The sequence below is a fragment of the Dermacentor albipictus genome, chromosome 10 (genome assembly GCF_038994185.2).
Source record: "Dermacentor albipictus isolate Rhodes 1998 colony chromosome 10, USDA_Dalb.pri_finalv2, whole genome shotgun sequence".
Classification (NCBI taxonomy): Eukaryota; Metazoa; Arthropoda; class Arachnida; order Ixodida; family Ixodidae; genus Dermacentor; species Dermacentor albipictus.
Window position 1 is genome coordinate 27451265 of NC_091830.1, and position 19960 is coordinate 27471224.

Below are 19960 nucleotides of genomic sequence, written 5' to 3' on the forward strand. Positions count from 1 at the left end.
TGGCCACCATGTTAGCTTGGCACAGGAAAAAATCACACATCGATCCAAGCCACCTATCTCCAGCAGCATTGTAGAAGTTGTGAATCAGATTCGAACATCATGCCCACAATGTCACTTGAATGCTCTTTGTGATGCAAACTACCGATACAGTTTAGCGTAACATGACACAGAGTCAAACGAGTAAGCTGACCAGCTCACCATGCCCTTGGGTCCCAGTGTGCTCTTCATCAGGTCGCCAATCGCAATTGCACCCACGAACGAGGACAGCCGTGCCGTCTCCGCCTTTTCCTCTTCGGCCTCACCTTTCAGGATCCGCACGGCATTCAGACTGCCCATTTGTGACATGGTTAGCCTGCAGGGATAGAACGACCATAGTGTGAGAGAACAAAATCGTTACTCCTGTTTCATACTTTGTGGACAACACTGCAGAAGCTACACAGGCAGCGTGGTCACAGAAGTCGCACTCTGCATGTTTTGCAGTACAGTTGGTTTTGGTCTGCGACACTTTACAACTGTAAGTCTTTGGACTCAAATCGCACATATTTGTGCACCTTTGTGTGGCCATTAAGCAACATATGCGAGTATGTGAGGTGAAGCTGTGCATAGCAGCTGCTGGTCACAAAACCGTATAACACCCTTTGCCCAGTAGTAAATGGGTATAGATATGCAACAGGTGCCACACAATAGTTACAGCATATGGTGCAACATAAAGGTACAAAACTTCATGTTATATTACATGACCCATTCTCTGTTTCATATATGACGCACAGTTTTTTCGGCCGCAAATGCGAGTAGTGGGAGAAGTCTCTTAGCTTTCGTAGAATTGCCAGCTATGTTTGAAACAGAGTACAGAGGTCTACAGAAAGTCTATAATGTGCTGGCCACACGAGTTCAATGCAGAAGCAAGTTCACTGACTAGTGCAGTTTAGTGGCGAGATTAACACCTCGGCTATCATGAGACACTGCAGCGGAAGGTTACTTCGATCAGTTGGTGTTCCTCAACATCGGACCCATGTCCAACTATGTGAGCATTATTTAGCATTACACCTTGGCCTGAATCGAAAATGCGACCTAGCATCTCTGGGCAAATGCGGCCGGTTGGAAGTCTGTGCCCGCGCAAGCAAAATTAAATTCCTCATTTGGAAGAAAAAGAAAGTGAAGGCAGGTACAATAAATAGAAACTGTTGCAGGTATTCATCCTTAACTGTAACATGTTACCCGTAACGCACTTTTCGGCTGCCCGTATAACCAGTTTAACAATAGCAAAGTAAGTTACTACAGGTATACTTTATTAAAACGCTACCCTACATTAAGTGCTATGCTGCGCTCCCGTAACGAGTCACCCTGTTGCAGGTATTCATCCTTAACTGTAACATGTTACCCGTAACGCACTTTTCGGCTGCCCGTATAACCAGTTTAACAATAGCAAAGTAAGTTACTACAGGTATACTTTATTAAAACGCTACCCTACATTAAGTGCTATGCTGCGCTCCCGTAACGAGGCACCCCCCCCCTCCCCCAACAGGGCGTCATTTTAGTAGTTCCCGTTGGGGGCCCATCGGCCCAATCAGAAACTGTTTCCGTTACTTTCGATTTAAAAAAGAAGCTTGCAATACGGTTAAACCACGCAAAAAACAAACTTGGCTGCCCGGAAAGGGTCTTAAGCCTGGCAGAACGGCCATGAAAACCGTGTCCATAAAAGGAATCGGCACTGCCTTCAGAGTCTGTCATACGCCCACGACCACGCCGCGCAGTCGTTCCGCTAAATCTGCGTTGAAGCTGCAGGTTACCAACTTCCTGATCTACGCGCACGCGAATTGTGAATGCGCGAGCGAAAAATCACGACGGTTTAACTTTCGCGAAAGTTCTCCAAGAGCCGGCGAATGAATTAGTTACGACACCGGCACCGGTTACGCTCTATACGATCGCGATCCGCGCCTCGCTTCGTGCTAAGTGAAACAACGTTATATCAAAATCTTAGCTCTAAGTGGGCATCGCAGTCACGATAACAAGTAATAATGCTCGGACAGGGCGTTGACGTCCATTCAGACCTAAGCAAGTCACACGTGCTTCCCGAACAAGAGCTACCGTCGCCATCCATGCCGACCCTGCAGGGACTTCGAGAGCAAATGTTTGGAACAGCACGCGTCCACGCTGACATTTTACGGCCCGATACTTCGTTTTCATCGATTGAAAAAAGAAGAAAACATACCGGCGATTAGGGTAACAGCACACACGTCGAAAACTTAAACGAGGGATACACCACAAAGCGCACGCTTAATTCCTCACTTGCCAAGGACCGCAGCCTCATTCTCGCAGAATTTTGTAGCAAAACTAATTCTTAAAATTAAGTCTAATAAAATTTCAATAAAACTTTACCTTTATTTACATCAATATTTATGGAAAAAAACTAACAGCGCAAATAATTTAATTTTGGTACGAAACAGCGTCTTATAGTCTTCTTCTGATCATGCCGATATAAACAAACATGGCGTCTGCTTCAGCGGATGCGCGGACCGCGGAACGGAGAAAGCAGGTAATTACTGCTTTTATTTCTCTCCTCGATACTTTATAACACACCTGTAATGTTCGTGACTCGAGTTTAGACCGCGTCGAGATCGATTTTGCGGCCGCTAACGTCGGCCCAGCAGTGCGATCCAGCCGCCGTAAGGCAGCGACGTGATGTCATCGGCCCCGATCACATGTCCCGGGCAAAAAAAGAAACGTAGATTCGTTTATTTGTGACTTTCTCCCAAGATCTTTCCTTTCGCGCCCCGCAAAAAATCGTGTTTGGCGCCGATTCGGGTGTCTCGGCGCGCCTACTGTATCTTTTTTTAACGACCTCGTTGCCGCATTTGCTCGGCGGTGCCCGTCACCTGTGTCAGCGCCGTTTCCGCCGCGGCATACGTACTAATTCGGCGCACACACCTACGCTCTTCTAGAAACGCGTGCGTCACTCCTCTGGGTCTGTCAGTGTCTGCGGCGCACCAGCGTGTGGACATGATTTTCATCCCCTTCATCTTTCCGATCGGCGGTTGCACGTCGGTGCGTCGTGTGTGGCCGTACGCCGAGAGGACCCGTGTGACGCGATACGACGTCTACCACTTCCCGCAGAACGCGGTACGGTATGGTTCGAGCAAGTGCGCGCTTGCGTTCGCACTACCGGTGGTGTGTGTGTGTGCGTGTGTGTGGCGCTGCGCCAAGAAAACAGCCGGTCGTGTCAGCTGCTCCGTTTCCGCCCCGACTTGAGTTCGACGTACTTAACTAATCGAGACGAGTTAACTGTATCCTCTCGGTGCCATTGTCGCGGACGGAACGGTTCTTTTGGGCGACACCCCGCTGTTCCACGGTTTGCGTAACTCGGGTCCTCGACGCCCGCGATGTAGTTCGTTCTAGAAACTCTTTTTCTTTTCTCTTCTTTCTCTTTTCTACCGCCTCGATGCTGTCGTGCTGCGACTCGCTGCGTTGTCAGCGGGAGAAAGAGTGTAACCGAAGGACGCGGCCAGCGCAACCACTGTTGCGACGTATGTGCGAATTCGCCACGGCTATATCGCGCTGACAATCAGGGCGTCGCTTGGCAACAATAAATCGCCGATGAAGGCCTTCTCTCCTTCGGCCGTAGTTGACTGTCGTTAGGTCAATTAGCCGGAAACAGTTGCCGTCGCGTGCACAGTGGGTAGACTAGTAGTGTTCGCGGAACCTTTGCTTGCCATCACGTGCCTATGTCTCGTGCTTAATTAGTCGTTTCGTTATATCCGAGGCTTCGAAACAGCCCGTTAAACAGTGGGGAGAGGAGGGAAGTGCTCGCATTCCGCACTACCATATGTTGCCGAGCGTAACACTCCGACCTGCGCATTTAACGGCTACCCGCGTTTGAGCAGGCCGTTTTGCGAGGGTGCGACTTCCGTTTCGAACCGGGTTGCGCGAAGAGATATGCGGTACCTCTACAGCCGAGTGTCTGCGTGCGAAGCAGATAACGAGATGAAACAACAACAAAAAAGAGAGACGTTGTCGGTGCGCGTGTTGCCATTCATCTGCCCTGAGCGTACCGAAGACTCGCGCCGTCTCTTCTTCCTCGGTCACGTGCGCGGTCACGTGCCTGCCACGCGCGCGTGAAGCGCTTTATTTCGGTTTCTCCCTTATCAGCGTTGCCACGAGGCGCGTCCCTCGTCGGCGATGTGCGGCGAAACCTTGCACTCGGTTCCGATCGTCGTCGTCTCCGCGATAGCTCACCCCGACGCGGGTGTTGGTGGCGCACGCGTGTGTGTGTGTGTGTGTGTGTGTTGCTGGAAGACGAGTTCCGTTTGCTGGCTCTGCTCTGCCGTGTACGAGCGCGTGTGCACGCGATAAATTTGGCGAGGTCATCAATTCACGTGCAGGAGCCTTATCACTGGCAACCGATAAGAAAAAAAAAAGACAAGTAAAAATATGTAGAAAGGGGGAGGAACCCTGTCAGCTCGCGCTGCCGTTGGAGTACATGACACAGGCGATGATTTTTTTTCTCTTTTGTCTGCTGTAGAGCAGTGTAATGGAGGTGAACGAGGTTTTAACGCGATAGCGTTAAGGAGCTCGTGTCGCAGAAAAGCCGGTGTCGTCGGCGTCGGCGGCGTTGACCGTGAGCGATAAATCACGGCAGGCGCTTCATAAATAAAAAGCAACTTCCAAGATTGGCCCGGTGGGAATCGAACCCGGGTCTCCGGAGTGTGAGACGGAGACGCTACCACTCAGCCACGAGTTCGATGCTTCCAAGCGGTGCAAACGCGCCTCTAGTGAATGCGGTGTTGCCTTCGAAACGAGCCGTGGAAAGTTATACTGCGGTGTATATCGGCAATTATGAACATGTAACGTACAGAAGTCACAATTACACGAGTTGCGAAGTGCGTTTCCGCTGCATTTCTTCTGCGCTTTCCGCACACGCAGAGCCATCTTGCGGCAAACACAGAAGACCCCCTCCTCTCAATGTACGGCGCTGCCCCGACAGGAGGCGCGCCGCGCGCGCATTGGGACCGCTGCCAGGCGCGTCGCGGGACTCCCTCTCCCCTGACGACGCTTCGCCGTGCTCCCGGTTTAGATTACTATCTATCTCTCTGCCCGTGCCGATCACGACGTTTGGCTGGCGTAGATCGTTTCCCCTCCGAGACACCGAGTTGTTTGGTTCGTTTCTTTCGCTCAGGCGCACGTTTCGTTGCCGCGGCGAACGCTGCGTTGCTCGACGCTCACCGCGTGATAGGTGGGCGCTAAGTCCGATGCGGGGCGCATCGTAAGTGATCGCTGTGCCGTAGCGCATTGTCTTATACCCCTTGGCGGGTCGACGGGAACGCTGTCGCGTCCCACTCTTGAAGGCGAAGCTTAAGCGTCCTCCAATTTTTTCATCCAAGACTCTGAGCTGACTATAAAGAACTATGTAACACTGTTTTAGACTTGCAGTTTATTCTTTCATCACTTCATGCCCATTCATACAGCAAAAATTGCTGGTTATTACTGGAGAAATTGAAGGCCATACTTGCCTTGCTTAAAAATTCTGCTCTGGTTACATTACTGCTGTCAGGTGTGGCATTTCGAGACAACTGTAGTGTGGAATTAAAATATCTTCCAAGTGTTTCCGAACATTCGTGCTTGCTCCGTATCATCCGTTCGCATACGAAAAGCTCGTGGCAGAGTTTTGACGGCTTTAAGTATACAGCAAGCTGTCGTTACTCTCAAATCACTTAATTCAATCCGCTGCAGTAGGTTGTCTGGTTGTGGCATTGCAACCCTGAGCTCAAACTCGTAGATGTGATTCCGGATGCGGCAGGTACACTCACCCACGAAATATTGCGGGGTGCGCGAGCGCGTGGCGGAACGACCCTTCTCCCCTGCTAGTGAGGCACTCCTGGTGCCGAGACCGACACCTGAACGCATACGTGTCCCTCCAAGACTTCAAGTGTGCATGTTTCCGCATTTCCTCCTTGCGCGCCCGGCAATATCCGAATGTCGCTGCGAGGTGCCCCACTTGCGATTGGCGCTGTGGCGGCTTCAACGGGCACAACAATGTGAAGCGTGTTTAGAAGCGTGAGCTTGCGCGCGCCGCTGCGGCCGCTTTTTGTCGAGTCACGATCGCCGACGCATAGGGCCCGGTGGCGAACGCAACAAATCGTTGTTTTTTTTTCGCTGCACCTTTTTGTGCCCAATCTTCGTTGTTTCTTTTTACGAACCGTTCTCCCACAGAAGAGCGTGGCAGAAAAGGCGCTCCATAGAAGGAGACAGGCAAGACGAAAATGAACTCTTGATTTCCGTTGTATAAACAAAGTTTTGCCCGTTGAAGCCGCCACAGCGCCAAACGCAAGAGGGGCTCCTCGCGGCTGCATTCGGATATCGCCGGCGCGCAAGGAGGAATCGCGAAAACGTGCACGCTTGCAGTCTTGGAGGGATGCGCATGTGTGCAGGCATCGGTCTCGACACAAGGGGTGCCCCACTAGCAGGGGAGGAGGGTCGTTTCCCCAGGCGCTCGCGCACCCCGCAATATTTTGTGGGCGAGTGTATATTTTGATGGCGGCAAAATGCAAGAACACTCGTGCACTTACATTTAAGTGCATGTTTAAGGAACGCCTCATAATCAGATTGTGGTTTTGGCAGAGAAAACTTTTTCAAAAGATCATTTTATTAAAATATTTTTCTGATACTGACCACAGTGTATGCTTATTGTGGCCGGATCATTTGAAGTGCACTAGCATCTGATTTCACTTAATACAAAGTGCAAGGACGGGAAATCCGCACAGGACCGCCTGATGCAAGACACACAATGACCCTTTGCATATCTTATTACTAAGCTGCCGAAGCAAAGAGCAGCACAGAGCTGCCACCAGGTGGCGGCAGCTTCTCGGGACTAACTGTATTGTGACGATAATCCACTGGCAAGGCAGCTGTTCATGGTGGTCAGCAGAATTTTTGCCACTGTCATATCGTCACAGTCAAGTACTTTGGCTTTGGTTCACTTTGCATTTTACGAGATCCCACGTTGTTGGCCGTGTGCACCTTCAGAACTCTTATGTTAGCCTCTGTGTTTTTAACGAAATACTGCTTATAACAAAGTCAATCATGTGTACCTCCTTATATAAGGAGGGTTTACTCTGGGTCAGCACTCCTTTAAATTAAAAAATGATATTGTGTTGCCAGAGCAAAGCAGCGGGTAGAACTGATAATCCATTCTGTTTGCACAAGTCGAAAGAACCACAGATGGTCAAACTTAATCCGGAGTCCCCCACCATGGCGTGCCTCATAACCAGTTTTGGCACGTAAGAACCCCAGAATGTAATTTTTTATTTTAACAGATATTGAATGAGCCATTGAGTTGCAAAACAAATCAACAGAAGTGAAACATAGTCATGTTATCCATTCCATTGCACTTGGCATGTACAAAACATATCAACAGAACATAGTCATGTTATCTATTCACTTGGCACTTCACATAGCACTTGGCATGGAAAGAGTGCACATGAAGTTTTATTGTTTGTGGCTGGATGATATTACAGTAGATATTAAAAGAAGGAAGTGGCGTTGAGCAAGCCATGCGGTTCGTGAAACAAGGAATCAATCCTTCAATTGCGCTACGATACTGATATCGAGAGAAGCAAAACACGGCTGTACAATCTGTGCAACTGCTCTTGGAGTGACCGATTATACGTGAAGCTATATTGACTCCTAACCTGAGTTGACTCTGAGAATCAATGCTTCCATTGCACTACCATACAGATATCGAGAGAAGCAACAAACGGTTGTGATATCTGTACCCTTGCTCCTGGAGTGACCGATTATATGTGAAACTCTATTGACTCCTAACCTCAATTGACTGAGAATGAAGCAGAGATATTAAATGGCTTGGTAATAACAGTTTTATAATTTCAGGGGAAGAGCTTGATACATACACAAAAAAAGTGCCATTAGTGTGCATTACAATTCATAATTGAACAATATTTATTAGAGATCACTTGGTTAATCTGGGAGATAATAATGGCCTCAAAACAGATTCCAGAGGCTCCCCAAATGTTTACATTATCTGCAAAGTCCAAATAGTTGTCCACTTTGTCATTCTGAGAACAAACTTGATTGGCAAAAGAGCAGAGAGTGATGGTAACGACCCAAGCGACGCTGTTTTCGAGATCACGATGTACTAACTGTGTCAAGACATTCTTACATCGAATAAAGGCATACAAATAAATATTTTAATAAAAAGATTCATTAAGGATTGGTGCATAGTTTGCCATGGATGTGGGCTGCCCTTATTGTCCAAAGCAGGTACACCAATGCAATCAATTAATCTATTCTTTTTTTCATTAGTAGCAAAAAAAAGTAAGAAAGAAAACCCAGAAAAGCAAAATATACCTTAACTTTCTTCCTTCCTCAGGGGCCTGATGCATTAACAAGATGTTGCGGAGAAGAGTTAAAAAAGCACTTTCATTATGAATCTGTTTCATTACCTTAAAGTGTTGTGTGTGAAGGACTTGCACATAGGCAATATCACTAATACAGTAACAAAATTGCACGTTCAAGCACTTGTACATCCCGTTTGATTTCTGTGTTAGTAGTGTCTTTGGTGCTAGCAGAGTCTTTCAATGCTTTCCTGGTCACGAAACTCCGCCCCCAGTTTTATACAGGGACAGAAGCTGCCACTAGGGTCGCTGCTGTTACCGTGAGGGCATTCCATGTCTGCCGTCCGTGTGCACCGCACTCGGCTGAAACTCCTGTACCGGTTCGAAGCAATTGTTTATCTTTCACCAAACAGCGAACATTCTACTACCACTAATCGTTCGCCTTACTTACAATGCGGTTATTGCATATGCTTGTGAAAAAGTTACTTTCGCTTACCTTTGCAAGATAACAAGGCTACAAATGGAGGCAGTCGTGCTGACGCAGCAATATTGAATGTATGCGTCATTGCAGCACAGTTCCTTATCTCAGACAGAGGAGCGTGAGATTATTTATTTAAGAATAGGTTGTTTGCTTGGACTTGTGACACTGTGCAAGCCTTAGACACTTGCGAACTACTCGCAGACTTAAGCCTCACGGCGAGACTTGAAGCAGCGCCGATTGTGCTAGCTATTTGCAGTGAGCCCGTCTACGCAGCAAGAGTTTGCTGCTGCCACATTACAAAACAGAAGAGCTACTGGATTTCCTGTGGTTGCAGTTTATAAAAGCCAACTTCACTCTGCTGCAACCTATCACAGAGAGCATTGGCAACATGTCAAAGCAGGAACAACGAAGCTTTCACAAGGCAACATCCGTGTGTCGCGTGAATACACGCCGATCTCTAACTTAGTCATAGCTCCGAGTTTACAACCACCGTCTGTTCATTTCCAATGTGTAACCTTGACAAGTTCATGTTACGTGGGCATGGCATGAGGGAAAGTGCGTTTCACTTCACGTTGCGCAGCTACGCAAGGCCATCCATTCTTGCGTTGGTTGCGCTTTAACAAATGTCTCGCCTTGTGGGGCGAGTCCCGCTATCACCTCCACTCCAATTTGGCATGCTTCATAATGACACAGCGTGTGTTGCTTGGACGGACTACGCTTGCATGGTCCGAGATTGCGTAATGAAGACTGCATTAACTGAAATGAAACCGTGTTTCATGTCACTGTAATCTAAACAAAAATAAGCATAAGCGTTTAGAAGCATGACGCTGCTGCACTGCTGATTTATTCAGAATGTGAACCACATAACATGGGGCAAATATCCCAAAACGTGTCAAGCTGAGGAGACACTAGCGCCCATTGCGACACAAGCTTCAGTATAATGGCACATTTCGTTATGTATGTTCATCAACAAGACACTGTTGCGCAAAAAAATTACAATCAGGAATGCAAAATACATAATATGATGGGAAGCATCTCAAAAACAGCAAGCTACAAAGTAGTTGGTCATGAAGTAGATTAAAAAAAGAAAAATGAACATGTTTGACATAATAAAGATTGAAAAGAAGCAAATGCATTTTTGCACCATTATCTATGGCATTGAGAAAAAGCAGTGAACAAAAAACTGCTTCTTGTTTGCATGGCTGAAATTGTTAAAGAAGCAATTCAGCACATATAACTTTTTTGCCCCCACCGGCTGGGCATGTTGCATGCTTACTTGCCCATGCAAATTTGTTTTTTTCCTTGTGATGAAGCGCAGACAGCATCCGAGAAAAAAAATTAACAATTTCTGCCGTGCGTCTAGTATACCGGCAGCCCTTCGAACAGCCAAGGAACGGCACTGGGCAAGGGCACAGCGTCTCCTTTCACAACTTCGAACAGCATCCGTGGTATCAAAATGTTTTTCGCACACTCTGACATGTTGAGAGTCGAAGGTAAAGCCGCCAGCTTCCTGTCACGGTATTGCACGTTTCCACTTCACCTGCTCATCGGCATTACTAGGCAAACGAAATAATGATACCTCTTTGCTCGTACCTCTGTAGCCAAAGTGACAACGTGGTACAGATCAACAAATTATCTCTTGAAATGAGGAAAACGGACTGCCGATGCCGCCAGACTAGTCGGGCACGCAGCCGTAGAATAAAAAACCAACCGACGCAGCGCGCAGCTTTCGTTTAGCCCCCACCATGTTTTCAGCATCGCCGAATGGCAGCTGCGGCAACATAGCAAGCACTCCCATAGTGTTACGGTGGAGTTTCGTAACCAGAAAAGCATTGAAAGACTCTGGTGCTAGTAATCGTAGCGCAGCAACTTTTAAAGACGTTTCAATAACTAGCCCAACATCTGGATATTCTGACCTGTTTCAGTTAAGGAAAACTTCTTTTATATTATTTTGTTTATAATTTTTGTTTGCTAAAAGTGGATGAAATAATGTTGAGCCTAGAAAGGAGAAAAAGCCATTGTTTCTGTTGCAGCTTGGCTGCTGTCCAAGTATCTGTCACCGGCAACGTGTGACGCACCCAAAATTTTCTTTTGTGGCTAAACAATGAAAGGGAGTCACGGTTATGTGAGCAGCTGCAAAGTGCGTCGGTTTAAACCTTGAAACATTGGGCAGACTTCCAAAAGTCTTTTGCATCAAGCATTTTTACAGCTGCGCTGTATTAAAGAAAACTTGGTTTTCATGGTGGGACATAACATGGTAGGCGACATTTCCCGGGGCGTCTCTGTTGTGTGGTTTCGCTATAGATTAACTTGCCTGTTGCCAAGGCAATATACTACCCAGTGTAATTAGTGACATCATGTTAGTGTGCGACCATTTCTTGTGGGGTTTGGTGGGCTGTAACAAACTTTCTTTTCAGATTAAGTTGAGCAAGCAAAACCTACTGTGCCCTTACTCATACTGTATCTCTGTTTTATATATTATATGTGTTGTCTCATAGCTGTCTCCTTGAAAAGTTGGTCATTAGAGTGTGTGTGTATAGCGCAAAACTTACTACGAAAGCCTGTCTGGGATCTTCCAGATAGGAAAAGGGTCACAATTATAGGGGCACTAGAGAGCAACACCAATTCAGCGTAGGCGAAGTGTTTTCAATAAAGTATATCTTGTTGTTAATTTTGTGGCAATAGTGGCATCACTACACGAGAAAATTGTCAAAGCTCCATTTTCAAGATTGGCCCGTCCGCCATTAAACATCATATATTCATTCATCATTTTCAAGATTTTGCGCTGGTCTGTCAGATTTCAAGGTATATTTTTCGAAATTCCAAACCTTTTGGCTGAGTAAATGTTCTTGAGCCATGCTAAGTTCGGTTTTTGTTTCTTTTAGAGTACTGTGTTGTTCATCTTTACCGGGAAAAAAAAGTCCCCCGGCCAGATGCTGTCAAAATTGTGAGCTGGTGTGGGGACTTCTGGCCGGTGGCCCCGCTTGTCTTTCCGTTTGATGTCTTTTCTATCTGAACAACCATCTTCGCACATTAACAGTAGCCTTTCTATTGGACACTCCAGGTGAATTTTCAGTGTAGGCTTGGTGTTCCGTATCTATTTACGTGTATATGTGTGCTGTATGTTTATCTGTGTCATGATGTGCACGGTAGGTGCCATACCATTCAATTGCCAAAGTTACTCGGACCAGGTTTTATGTCTTTGACTGAATTATTCCGAAGGGTGTGTTCAAATATTGCAGCACACTAACAAAAGTCATGAAGCATTTCACTCAGGGTGCATACCTTTTATCTTAAGTCTGATTTTCAGCTTATTAAAAAGTGCAAAACAGTGTTAGTGATCATGATCTGAAAGCGATTTAATTTCACTAGTGCCATTCTTTACGGGCAGCACAGTGTCACCAGTGCGATGCCACTACAGGTCCCACATAGCTTTTAAATGGTCTCAAAGGGTGCAATAGATTTTAACATACCCCCATATGTCGTGTCTGCATATAGTCACACCTTCGTATACTAGGAGCACCATCTAATGAGTTTAAGCACAGCTCTATACCCGTCTATCGCTATGAGTGCTTTGTGTTTTGAGTGAAACTGGCTATTTCTATGGTAATGTATAAGCGTAATTTCCTCATACAGCTTTGCCTTATTTTTCTCTTTTGTCCCCTTATAAGGAACCACAGGTAGTTAAAAATAATCTAGAGCCTCCCACCGTGGTCTCTCGCAGTCCAAGCATTGCTTCTTAATGTGGAAGCTTTTAATTTCAACTACTTGCAGCCTTTTAGGCAGCCGTGGTGCTGCGGGAGTCGATGTGAATTTGCTTTATCCGAAGCATTGCCCTAACCTCTCCTACGTTGACTTAAGTTAAATTGGGCTTTCCGTGGTGTTTGTAGCTCCTGGTCGGCGAGCTGCCCGGCGACTTCCTGCGAGTGGACGCCACACCTGCTGCCGGCACACCGAGCCAGATCTCGGTTGACGAGCAGACTGCCATTGCACTTCAGCAGCAGCTGTCAGGAGCGGCGTTCACCACTGCTCAGGCTGTTGGACGCCTCAGCATCTCCGTCATACAGGTGGGTCACTGTGAGGAATGGTGGACCTTTCGGAGTAGTTGTTAAGATGCCCGCACTTGAGCAGCTTTTAAATAGAGACTTTTAGCGTGTCCGCTATTCCGGCAAACTGGGGCGGTTTCGGTGGATTGCCGAATGGTCGGGGGCGTAAACGTGAGCGGCGTGATTGGTGACGCCAGCTGGGGTGCAAGTTTTCGACAGTGGCGTAATTGTGAACACAATTGCGCCACTGCCGAAATTTACACCAGCAGCGAAGCAGAATAAAGTAGGTTACTGCAATTTTAGCTGTGTGTTTGTCTGGTTGGGCTGTACACCACCAGGCGGCTTCACCACTCCGGCCGCTCACGTTTACGCCCCCGACCATCTGGTAATCCGCCCAAACCGCCCCAGTTTGCCGGAATAGCAGACACGCTAAAAGTCGCTAATATCCCTTTCGAGTGTTGTGTAAATGATTGTAGATGCTGAGATAGAGCCTAAAAATTCAAAGCAGAGATGGAAATAATTATGCTAGTTATGATCACGTGCATATTAAGGCGGTAATGAGTTGAACTGTGCTCCAAAAATTGAGAGAAGCTTTACAAGGCACAGCATATGCATGTTTTGCTGCGATAAGTGTATGTTAATGTGTAGCGTGTTCTCTTTTGCTGAATTTGTCAGAATTTCCACTTCTGCATTTTCTCATCTGGCTTACTGCTTTTCAAGCAAAATTGCGCATGAAATAGTCGACGTTGCTCCCGCACCTCAAGTATTTTAGCGAACTTCAGTATAACAAAATTCTCAATATATCAATGTATCTAACTTTTTAGAACTTCTTGTCCATAGAACATCATGTATATTGAACCTCAATATAACGAATTGTGTTTATACATGATTAGAATATAATGAAATTTCGCTGCTTCCGCAAAGGAATAACGAGGCAATTATTTGAAACTACCACAGACACAAATAGTCCAATGGCTGAATTTCATGCAGGTGCATCAGATTTCTGGTGCACCTCGCATGAGAAAGTGGCCGTCGAAGTGGTGCAGCAGAATAGCAAGACTCCCTTGCTGTCATGTCTCATATGATGTACAAGCGAGGCAAGCTCTTATTGTGCGCCATACACTGTTGGTTCAGGGGAAAGTGTGCAAGCGTGTGCCAAAAAGAATGGTAGCAGGGGAGGTTTGAGGGGACGGTGGCGTGTGCAGTAAAATTATCAAGCACACGCTGGGTGCCTTGCTAGTGTGCGTCACATTGTCATGCACCCCATCACATTGTCACATACACCATCGTACTTTCAATGCGCACTGGCAAATGTAGGAAGATAAAGGATCCTTGTAGGATGCCGGAAAAAAAATGGAAGCCTCAATTTCAGTGCTTGTGCTGTATGTGCAGGCAAAGCTGGTGAAGAACTATGGCGTCACACGGATGGACCCTTACGTGCGGATTCGCATTGGACACAATGTGTACGAGACACACACAGACTATAACGGTGCCAAGAACCCTCACTGGAACAAGTTGTTTCATTGGTAAGGCCTCTCAACCCATTAACTGCCGTGCGCAAGCCATTCTCATCCTGGTTGTTTCCACCAATATTGCCAAGGATGAGCTGTACTCGTCTAGGCCTCAGCTGCTTCTGCTTTGCTTCTTAGAGATGAATGGCACTTGTCAAATTATTGGTGTTGGGCATTTGAGTTTCGGTGTTTCAAAATATCCTTGCATGCTTTCGATTCCTTTTGTTATCATCTGTTCACATATTTATGCTTGAACCTTACATGTGTGCTGAAGGAAACACTCTTTCTTTAAGCAGATGTCATTCATTGGTACTTCAGGGGAATATAAGAGACAAACTTTACAGCTGTATTTTTCGAATACGAATACAATGCAGAATAATTGGCTGAAGTAAGAAAATAATTGGAAAAACTTGGGAGTTAAATGGTTTAAGGCCAACTGCAACCAAATTTTGGGCTGCATCAGAAGCCTAGCTTCAGGCAGTATACAGCAGCTTCTGTGCAAAATTTAACGTTTGAAATGCAAGTTCATTCGTACCAAAATATTTACAAAAGTAGGTTTTCGTGATGCAAAAAGGAATAGATAAAAGAAATGCCTTCATTTCTGCTGGCTGGAAGTGAGGCATACCTCATTTGGAATGAACGGATCCTCGGCACGACCCCTGAGATTAGGCATTGCCTGTTGCACACTGAAAAGTGACTGAACCTAAGTGCACGAGTGTTTTTTCACTTGCCCTCATCAAACTGTGGCTTATTTGGCTGGGAGTCGAATCCGTGACCTCGGGCTTGGCAGCAGAACGCTATAGTCACTGAGCCCCAAGGAAAGTTGCACGGGTGACTTACAAGCATTTGCGACTGTGTTGACATGGATTTAAGGACCCCGCGTTTCAATGGCTATTAGGCACATTCGCTTGAATATTAACGTCAACCTCTTTTCTGCCTCATTTATTTTATTTCTTTGTTTAAAAGTAGCACAGACGTTTCAGGGTAGGCAGTACATAACAAAGTATCAATCAGTCTAATGTGCCACATAATAACCTGTATCTGGAAAATTAGCATGTCCAACGAAGCACAAAAAATAACAACACTTGACTAAGTGAATTGCACCAAGCATGCATGTTAGGTACATATGCCAGGATGATGCACATAAACACATTGACACATCCTTGAACAAGACAAGTTAAATCCTGCAGCAACATGTAGATATGGCCATCAGAACAGATACCAATGAATGAAAAGATTAGCCTACTTGCATTTGTAATATGTCCAGCTTCTGTTAGTTCTTATATATAGTATAGTATAGCACTGTTCTTATATATAGTGGATATTACACATCTTGGTCAAGTAGACATACTTGTAAAACTTGTTACATAGGGGAAGTTGTTTGGCAATGGGCACTCTGATGCACAGGGATAAAAAAATAATGCCACAACGAAGGATTTGACGATCTGATTGGAATGAAGTTTAGGGAATTCGTAATGGCAAGCTAGTTTCTGGTGGCTGATGAAGAGGTCTTGCATATTCTGACTTTTAAGTTTGATTATGACTAAAGGAAATTAATATTAAGGGACGAAGATGAAAAATAAATTGTCAGGATTTGAACAACTTGATTGAGATTTAAAGGAAACATATGAGTGTGCTTGTGATTTTGTATGTTGGGCAAATTATCCTGCAGAAAAATTTTAAAATCCCATTTGTCGGTAATCTGTGCTCCTGAGTAATACAATTGGCACACTCTTGTACGCAAAGTTGAAGAACTTTCTTTTTTTTTTTTTTGCAGCTTCCTCTCACCAGGCGTCACAGCATTCCTCGTAGAAATTTATGATGAGGTAAGCACACAATTACAGTTTGAACTCTTCTTTTGGCAGTGCGCTTTGCACATATATTACTGCACTTAGTACGAGCTATAGCAAACGAGTGGTGATTGGAGCTCGCATTAAACTAATTAGTAATTATGGTACAGGTCATATTACTAAGTGGTTTGTCATACACCATGACCACCCACATTTGGTTTCTGTGATGTAGCCCATGGTCAGCTTCAAGCTCTAAGCTGCATTGTGTTTCACATACACTTTGAACTGGCTATGTTAAAGGGCCCCTTGAGTTTGGAAACTTGTTTCTTATTGGTAGCTGTGTACCAATCTACAGTGAACATACAACCCTCAAGAATTTTTTGAAATGATGCCATAACAGCAAAGTTACAAGCGTTTGATACACTGCGGCCAGTGTGGTTTCTCGCTCACCTTTGCTACCCTCCCCACTGACGCCCTCGTCTTCCCGCCACATACTCTCACCAGTTCCATGCAGTGCACGGAAAGCTACGGGTTGCGTCAACACACCAGAAATAAAGGCTCTGCCATTGTTCAGCCCTAATTGCCTTTTGCGCAATGTTGACTTAATAGAAGCTTCATACAATGATAAGTGGTTCACAGTGGACGAGGCCCCCTCCATTCTCAGAATACACAACTGTTTCTCGTCATGTTGATGTTGTTTTCCCTCGTTGACCGACCAGTTGACAGCTTTGAGCCTGGTGACACCTCGGGCAGCTCTCTGCTGGCATCGCAATGTGCGAAAGAGGGTCTGGAAAAGCCCGGAGAGGAGCTTGCAATTGGTTGTTTAAATTTGTGGTTTTTTTCTTGGGGTGGCTTAGCACTACTATGCTCACAAATGGTGATCGTCATGGTATGCTGTATGCAGTGTGTGCACATATTCAAAATATGTACAGAAAAAAACGTCAGAGGTGGTTTGGGACTCTTTAGAAGATAATTGGTAATTGGTTCCATACATAGCAAATTGAGGCTTCATGTCGTAATTACTTGTGTTGAGAGTTGTCTCTTCAAGCTACGAAGGACAAGAATTTTTGTGTCAGTTTTCCCTTAGGAGTTGGCGTGCACCTTGAGGTATGATAAAATGAACCAGCTCCATACACACAAGGCTTCATGTCGGCAGTGCAGGCCGACATGAACCATAATGCAATGTGTAATGCTGGTTATCGAAAGTCAGCTTTGCCTCAATACAGCACTGCTACACGGTGAAGCAGATGCAAAGTATTGAGGTGAAAGATACGAAGAGTGCACAGGAGCAATTGTCACGGGACACATTATGTATTACTTAATTAAACACGCGTGAACCCGCCGTCTCCTGTCACAGTATGAGCACCGATATGCCTAATAAGTGCTGACAGGCCTTCAGAGCTATTTCGGACTTGCCTGTGGCGATTTGAGCCCCTTGGGGGCAGAAAAGGCATATATTTGCTTTTTCAGACTGTTTGATTTTTCTGACGTTTTCACGGCCCCTATGGAGTATGAAAAATGAGACATTGACTGCAATTCAGAACTAACTGGGCATGTGGTGGCCAGGCAGTTTCATTATTATTTTTTAAGTTGTTTTCTTATAGGAGAATTGGTATCGTTACTGATATGCAGCCATACGAGTTACTGTAGGATTTAACATGCCAGTATACCGTGACCCATGACTAACATAATCTGAGAGTAGATCAGAAGCTAGGAGAGATAGGCCTCATTCAAGTTGCATCTGGTGGAGCTCTTGAACAGTTTTTCAAGACCTAACTTCCTGCGCTGGTTTTGTCAAATGTGTAGAATGCTTCATACATATGTGCATTTGTTATTATCTACAAAACCTAAGTGAAGATTGCATGCTTACCGCTGCATTGTTCTAGATCTAGTCTGCAAGATTAAATTTTTTTGTCCTGATCATTCATCAGAGAAGACTACTTTTTGAAATGCCAGGTTCATTCATTAAAAAGAGGGAAAAGGAAGAACCTTAAATAAACGTTCAACTTGCTGTCGAGAAGTGAAATGGTGCAGTGACATAAACTTGTTTTGCTGTGTATTGGTAATTGAAGATCTGGATAAACCAGGTGAATGACAGTGCCCATTCTTTTATAAACGATGCAGGAAATGTAATCGTTCATAGTTCGAGTGAAAAAGCAAGCAGCGGCAAGTGCAATATCTTCTTTCAGTGTTGGAAAACATAGGCCATTGTACATTGAGTTAGTGTAAAAAAATGGCAAAAGAAAACAAGCTGATCTTGGTCTGTGTGTGTGTGGTGGTATGCAGTGTGCATTCACAGTTAACGAGAAGATAGCCTGGGCGCATGTGGTCATCCCGGAGGCTGTCTTCTCTGGCCAGACCGTCGACATCTGGCACCCATTGTCGGGTCGCCAGGGCGAGTCCAAGGAAGGCAACATCAACCTTGTCCTCTCCTATCAGGTGTGTGCAACGACAAGAGGGCTTATATGTGGTCTGTACTCTCCAACTGCAATGTAACTCTGTACAGGGTGAAACAAAAGAACAACTCTTATGGTAAATTGCTTGAATTTGATACGCATGATCATGGCATTGCCCACTGCACTCTATCTAGCCTTAAAATGCAGCATCCCTCATGCACACTGCTGCGAGAAATCGCATACGCTGTCTCACCGTCCACCACACTGTCGCATATAACACCACGCACTTGTGTGTGCCATCACTCACATTGTCACGCTCACCATAACATTGTCACATACACTATCATGCTGCCAAGCGTACCGGCAAATGTAGGAAGATAAAGGATCCTTCTAAGTTCATTTTGTATTGTTTGTCTTCTGTTCAGGCTTGATATAATCAGCTTCTGTATGCCAGCCTTTGTGCCAAATTAGTTTCCATCTCACCAGCCACTTCTAGCCACTTTTTCAACCTTCACGCACATCAAAGAACTTGATGTGAAAATAAATAAAAGCCAGATTCACTGTTTTCTATTTTCTTAGGGCAACTGGATTTTGAAATGCCCAGCAGCTTCTCACTGCATTTTCTGAAGGTAAACATTGCCTACGAGAACCTAATGCAAAATTCAGACATTTTGCTTTAGCTTTGGATACTTTGGCGGATGGCTGTCACCCTCACATTTTGTTCTTGTTGTGTGCATTGTTAGTAGCCCATAGTATTTTTAGTTCTGTTATTGCCTTTCAGCGTTATGGTGGATGTCCTCTTGTAAGTTTTTCCATGGGGATTTGAGATGCTATATATAATGTTGCTTAGTATTGCCCCAAGGTCCCCATGACGGGGCATTATGTCACAGGTGCATGACACTTTCCAGTAATTTCTCTCATTTCTAATGAACATCATTTCTCTGACACGTTAACATGGCAGACATTTGAAGCAAACTAATTTCAGCTTTTCTCTGTACCGAAGCCGTGCAAGTCATCTCGTCAAGGTTAGCACTCTTGGATCATTGGAGTGTACTGTCTTCTGATAATGTCACGTGGCAGCACCACTTGCAATGCCAATTTCATTCCAAGAATGTTGCTGCCTAGGTAGTCGCGTCTTAAAGGGACACTAAAGTGAAAAATTATTTCTTCTGCATCAGCAAATTAGTGTTCTACAACACCAAAAAGACCACTCTTGCAACGATAAGACGTTTGGTAAGCCAGAAAAGGCGCGAGAACGAAATGCAGGTGGTGACGCCTACATAAGTTCTCGCACCTGGAGGCTGTGACGTCTTGGATTTTGATGGCACCTTCTAGGGCCTGCTAATTATATATAGTGGTGCAGATTGACTACATTGTGTTCTAAAGGA

At 45.5% G+C, this 19960-nt stretch overlaps 2 protein-coding genes across 5 annotated transcripts in view; one reads left to right on the forward strand and one right to left on the reverse strand.

Annotated features, from left to right (window-relative positions):
- Positions 1-2333, reverse strand: part of CCT2 (chaperonin containing TCP1 subunit 2) — a 30581-nt gene extending 28248 nt beyond the window's left edge. The window contains exons 1-2 of one of the 2 annotated variants that reach the window (XM_070528051.1): positions 2213-2333; positions 199-352 (exon numbers count right to left, since the gene is read on the reverse strand). In XM_070528051.1, coding sequence (XP_070384152.1) covers positions 199-345 — 147 coding nt within the window. In that variant the 5' untranslated portion in view covers positions 346-352; positions 2213-2333. The other variant, XM_070528050.1, reaches the window with a different exon arrangement.
- A 125-nt stretch (positions 2334-2458) lies between these two features.
- The window catches only part of LOC139050683 (toll-interacting protein-like), a 28468-nt gene continuing 10966 nt past the window's right edge, over positions 2459-19960 (forward strand). Inside the window, exons 1-6 of one of the 3 annotated variants that reach the window (XM_070527289.1) lie at positions 2459-2536; positions 12720-12896; positions 14268-14401; positions 16164-16212; positions 18463-18615; positions 19354-19374. In XM_070527289.1, coding sequence (XP_070383390.1) covers positions 2489-2536; positions 12720-12896; positions 14268-14401; positions 16164-16212; positions 18463-18615; positions 19354-19374 — 582 coding nt within the window. In that variant the 5' untranslated portion in view covers positions 2459-2488. Of the gene's footprint in view, positions 2537-2774; positions 3121-12719; positions 12897-14267; positions 14402-16163; positions 16213-18462; positions 18616-19353; positions 19375-19960 lie in introns of those variants that run through there. The other 2 variants (XM_070527287.1, XM_070527288.1) reach the window with 2 other exon arrangements.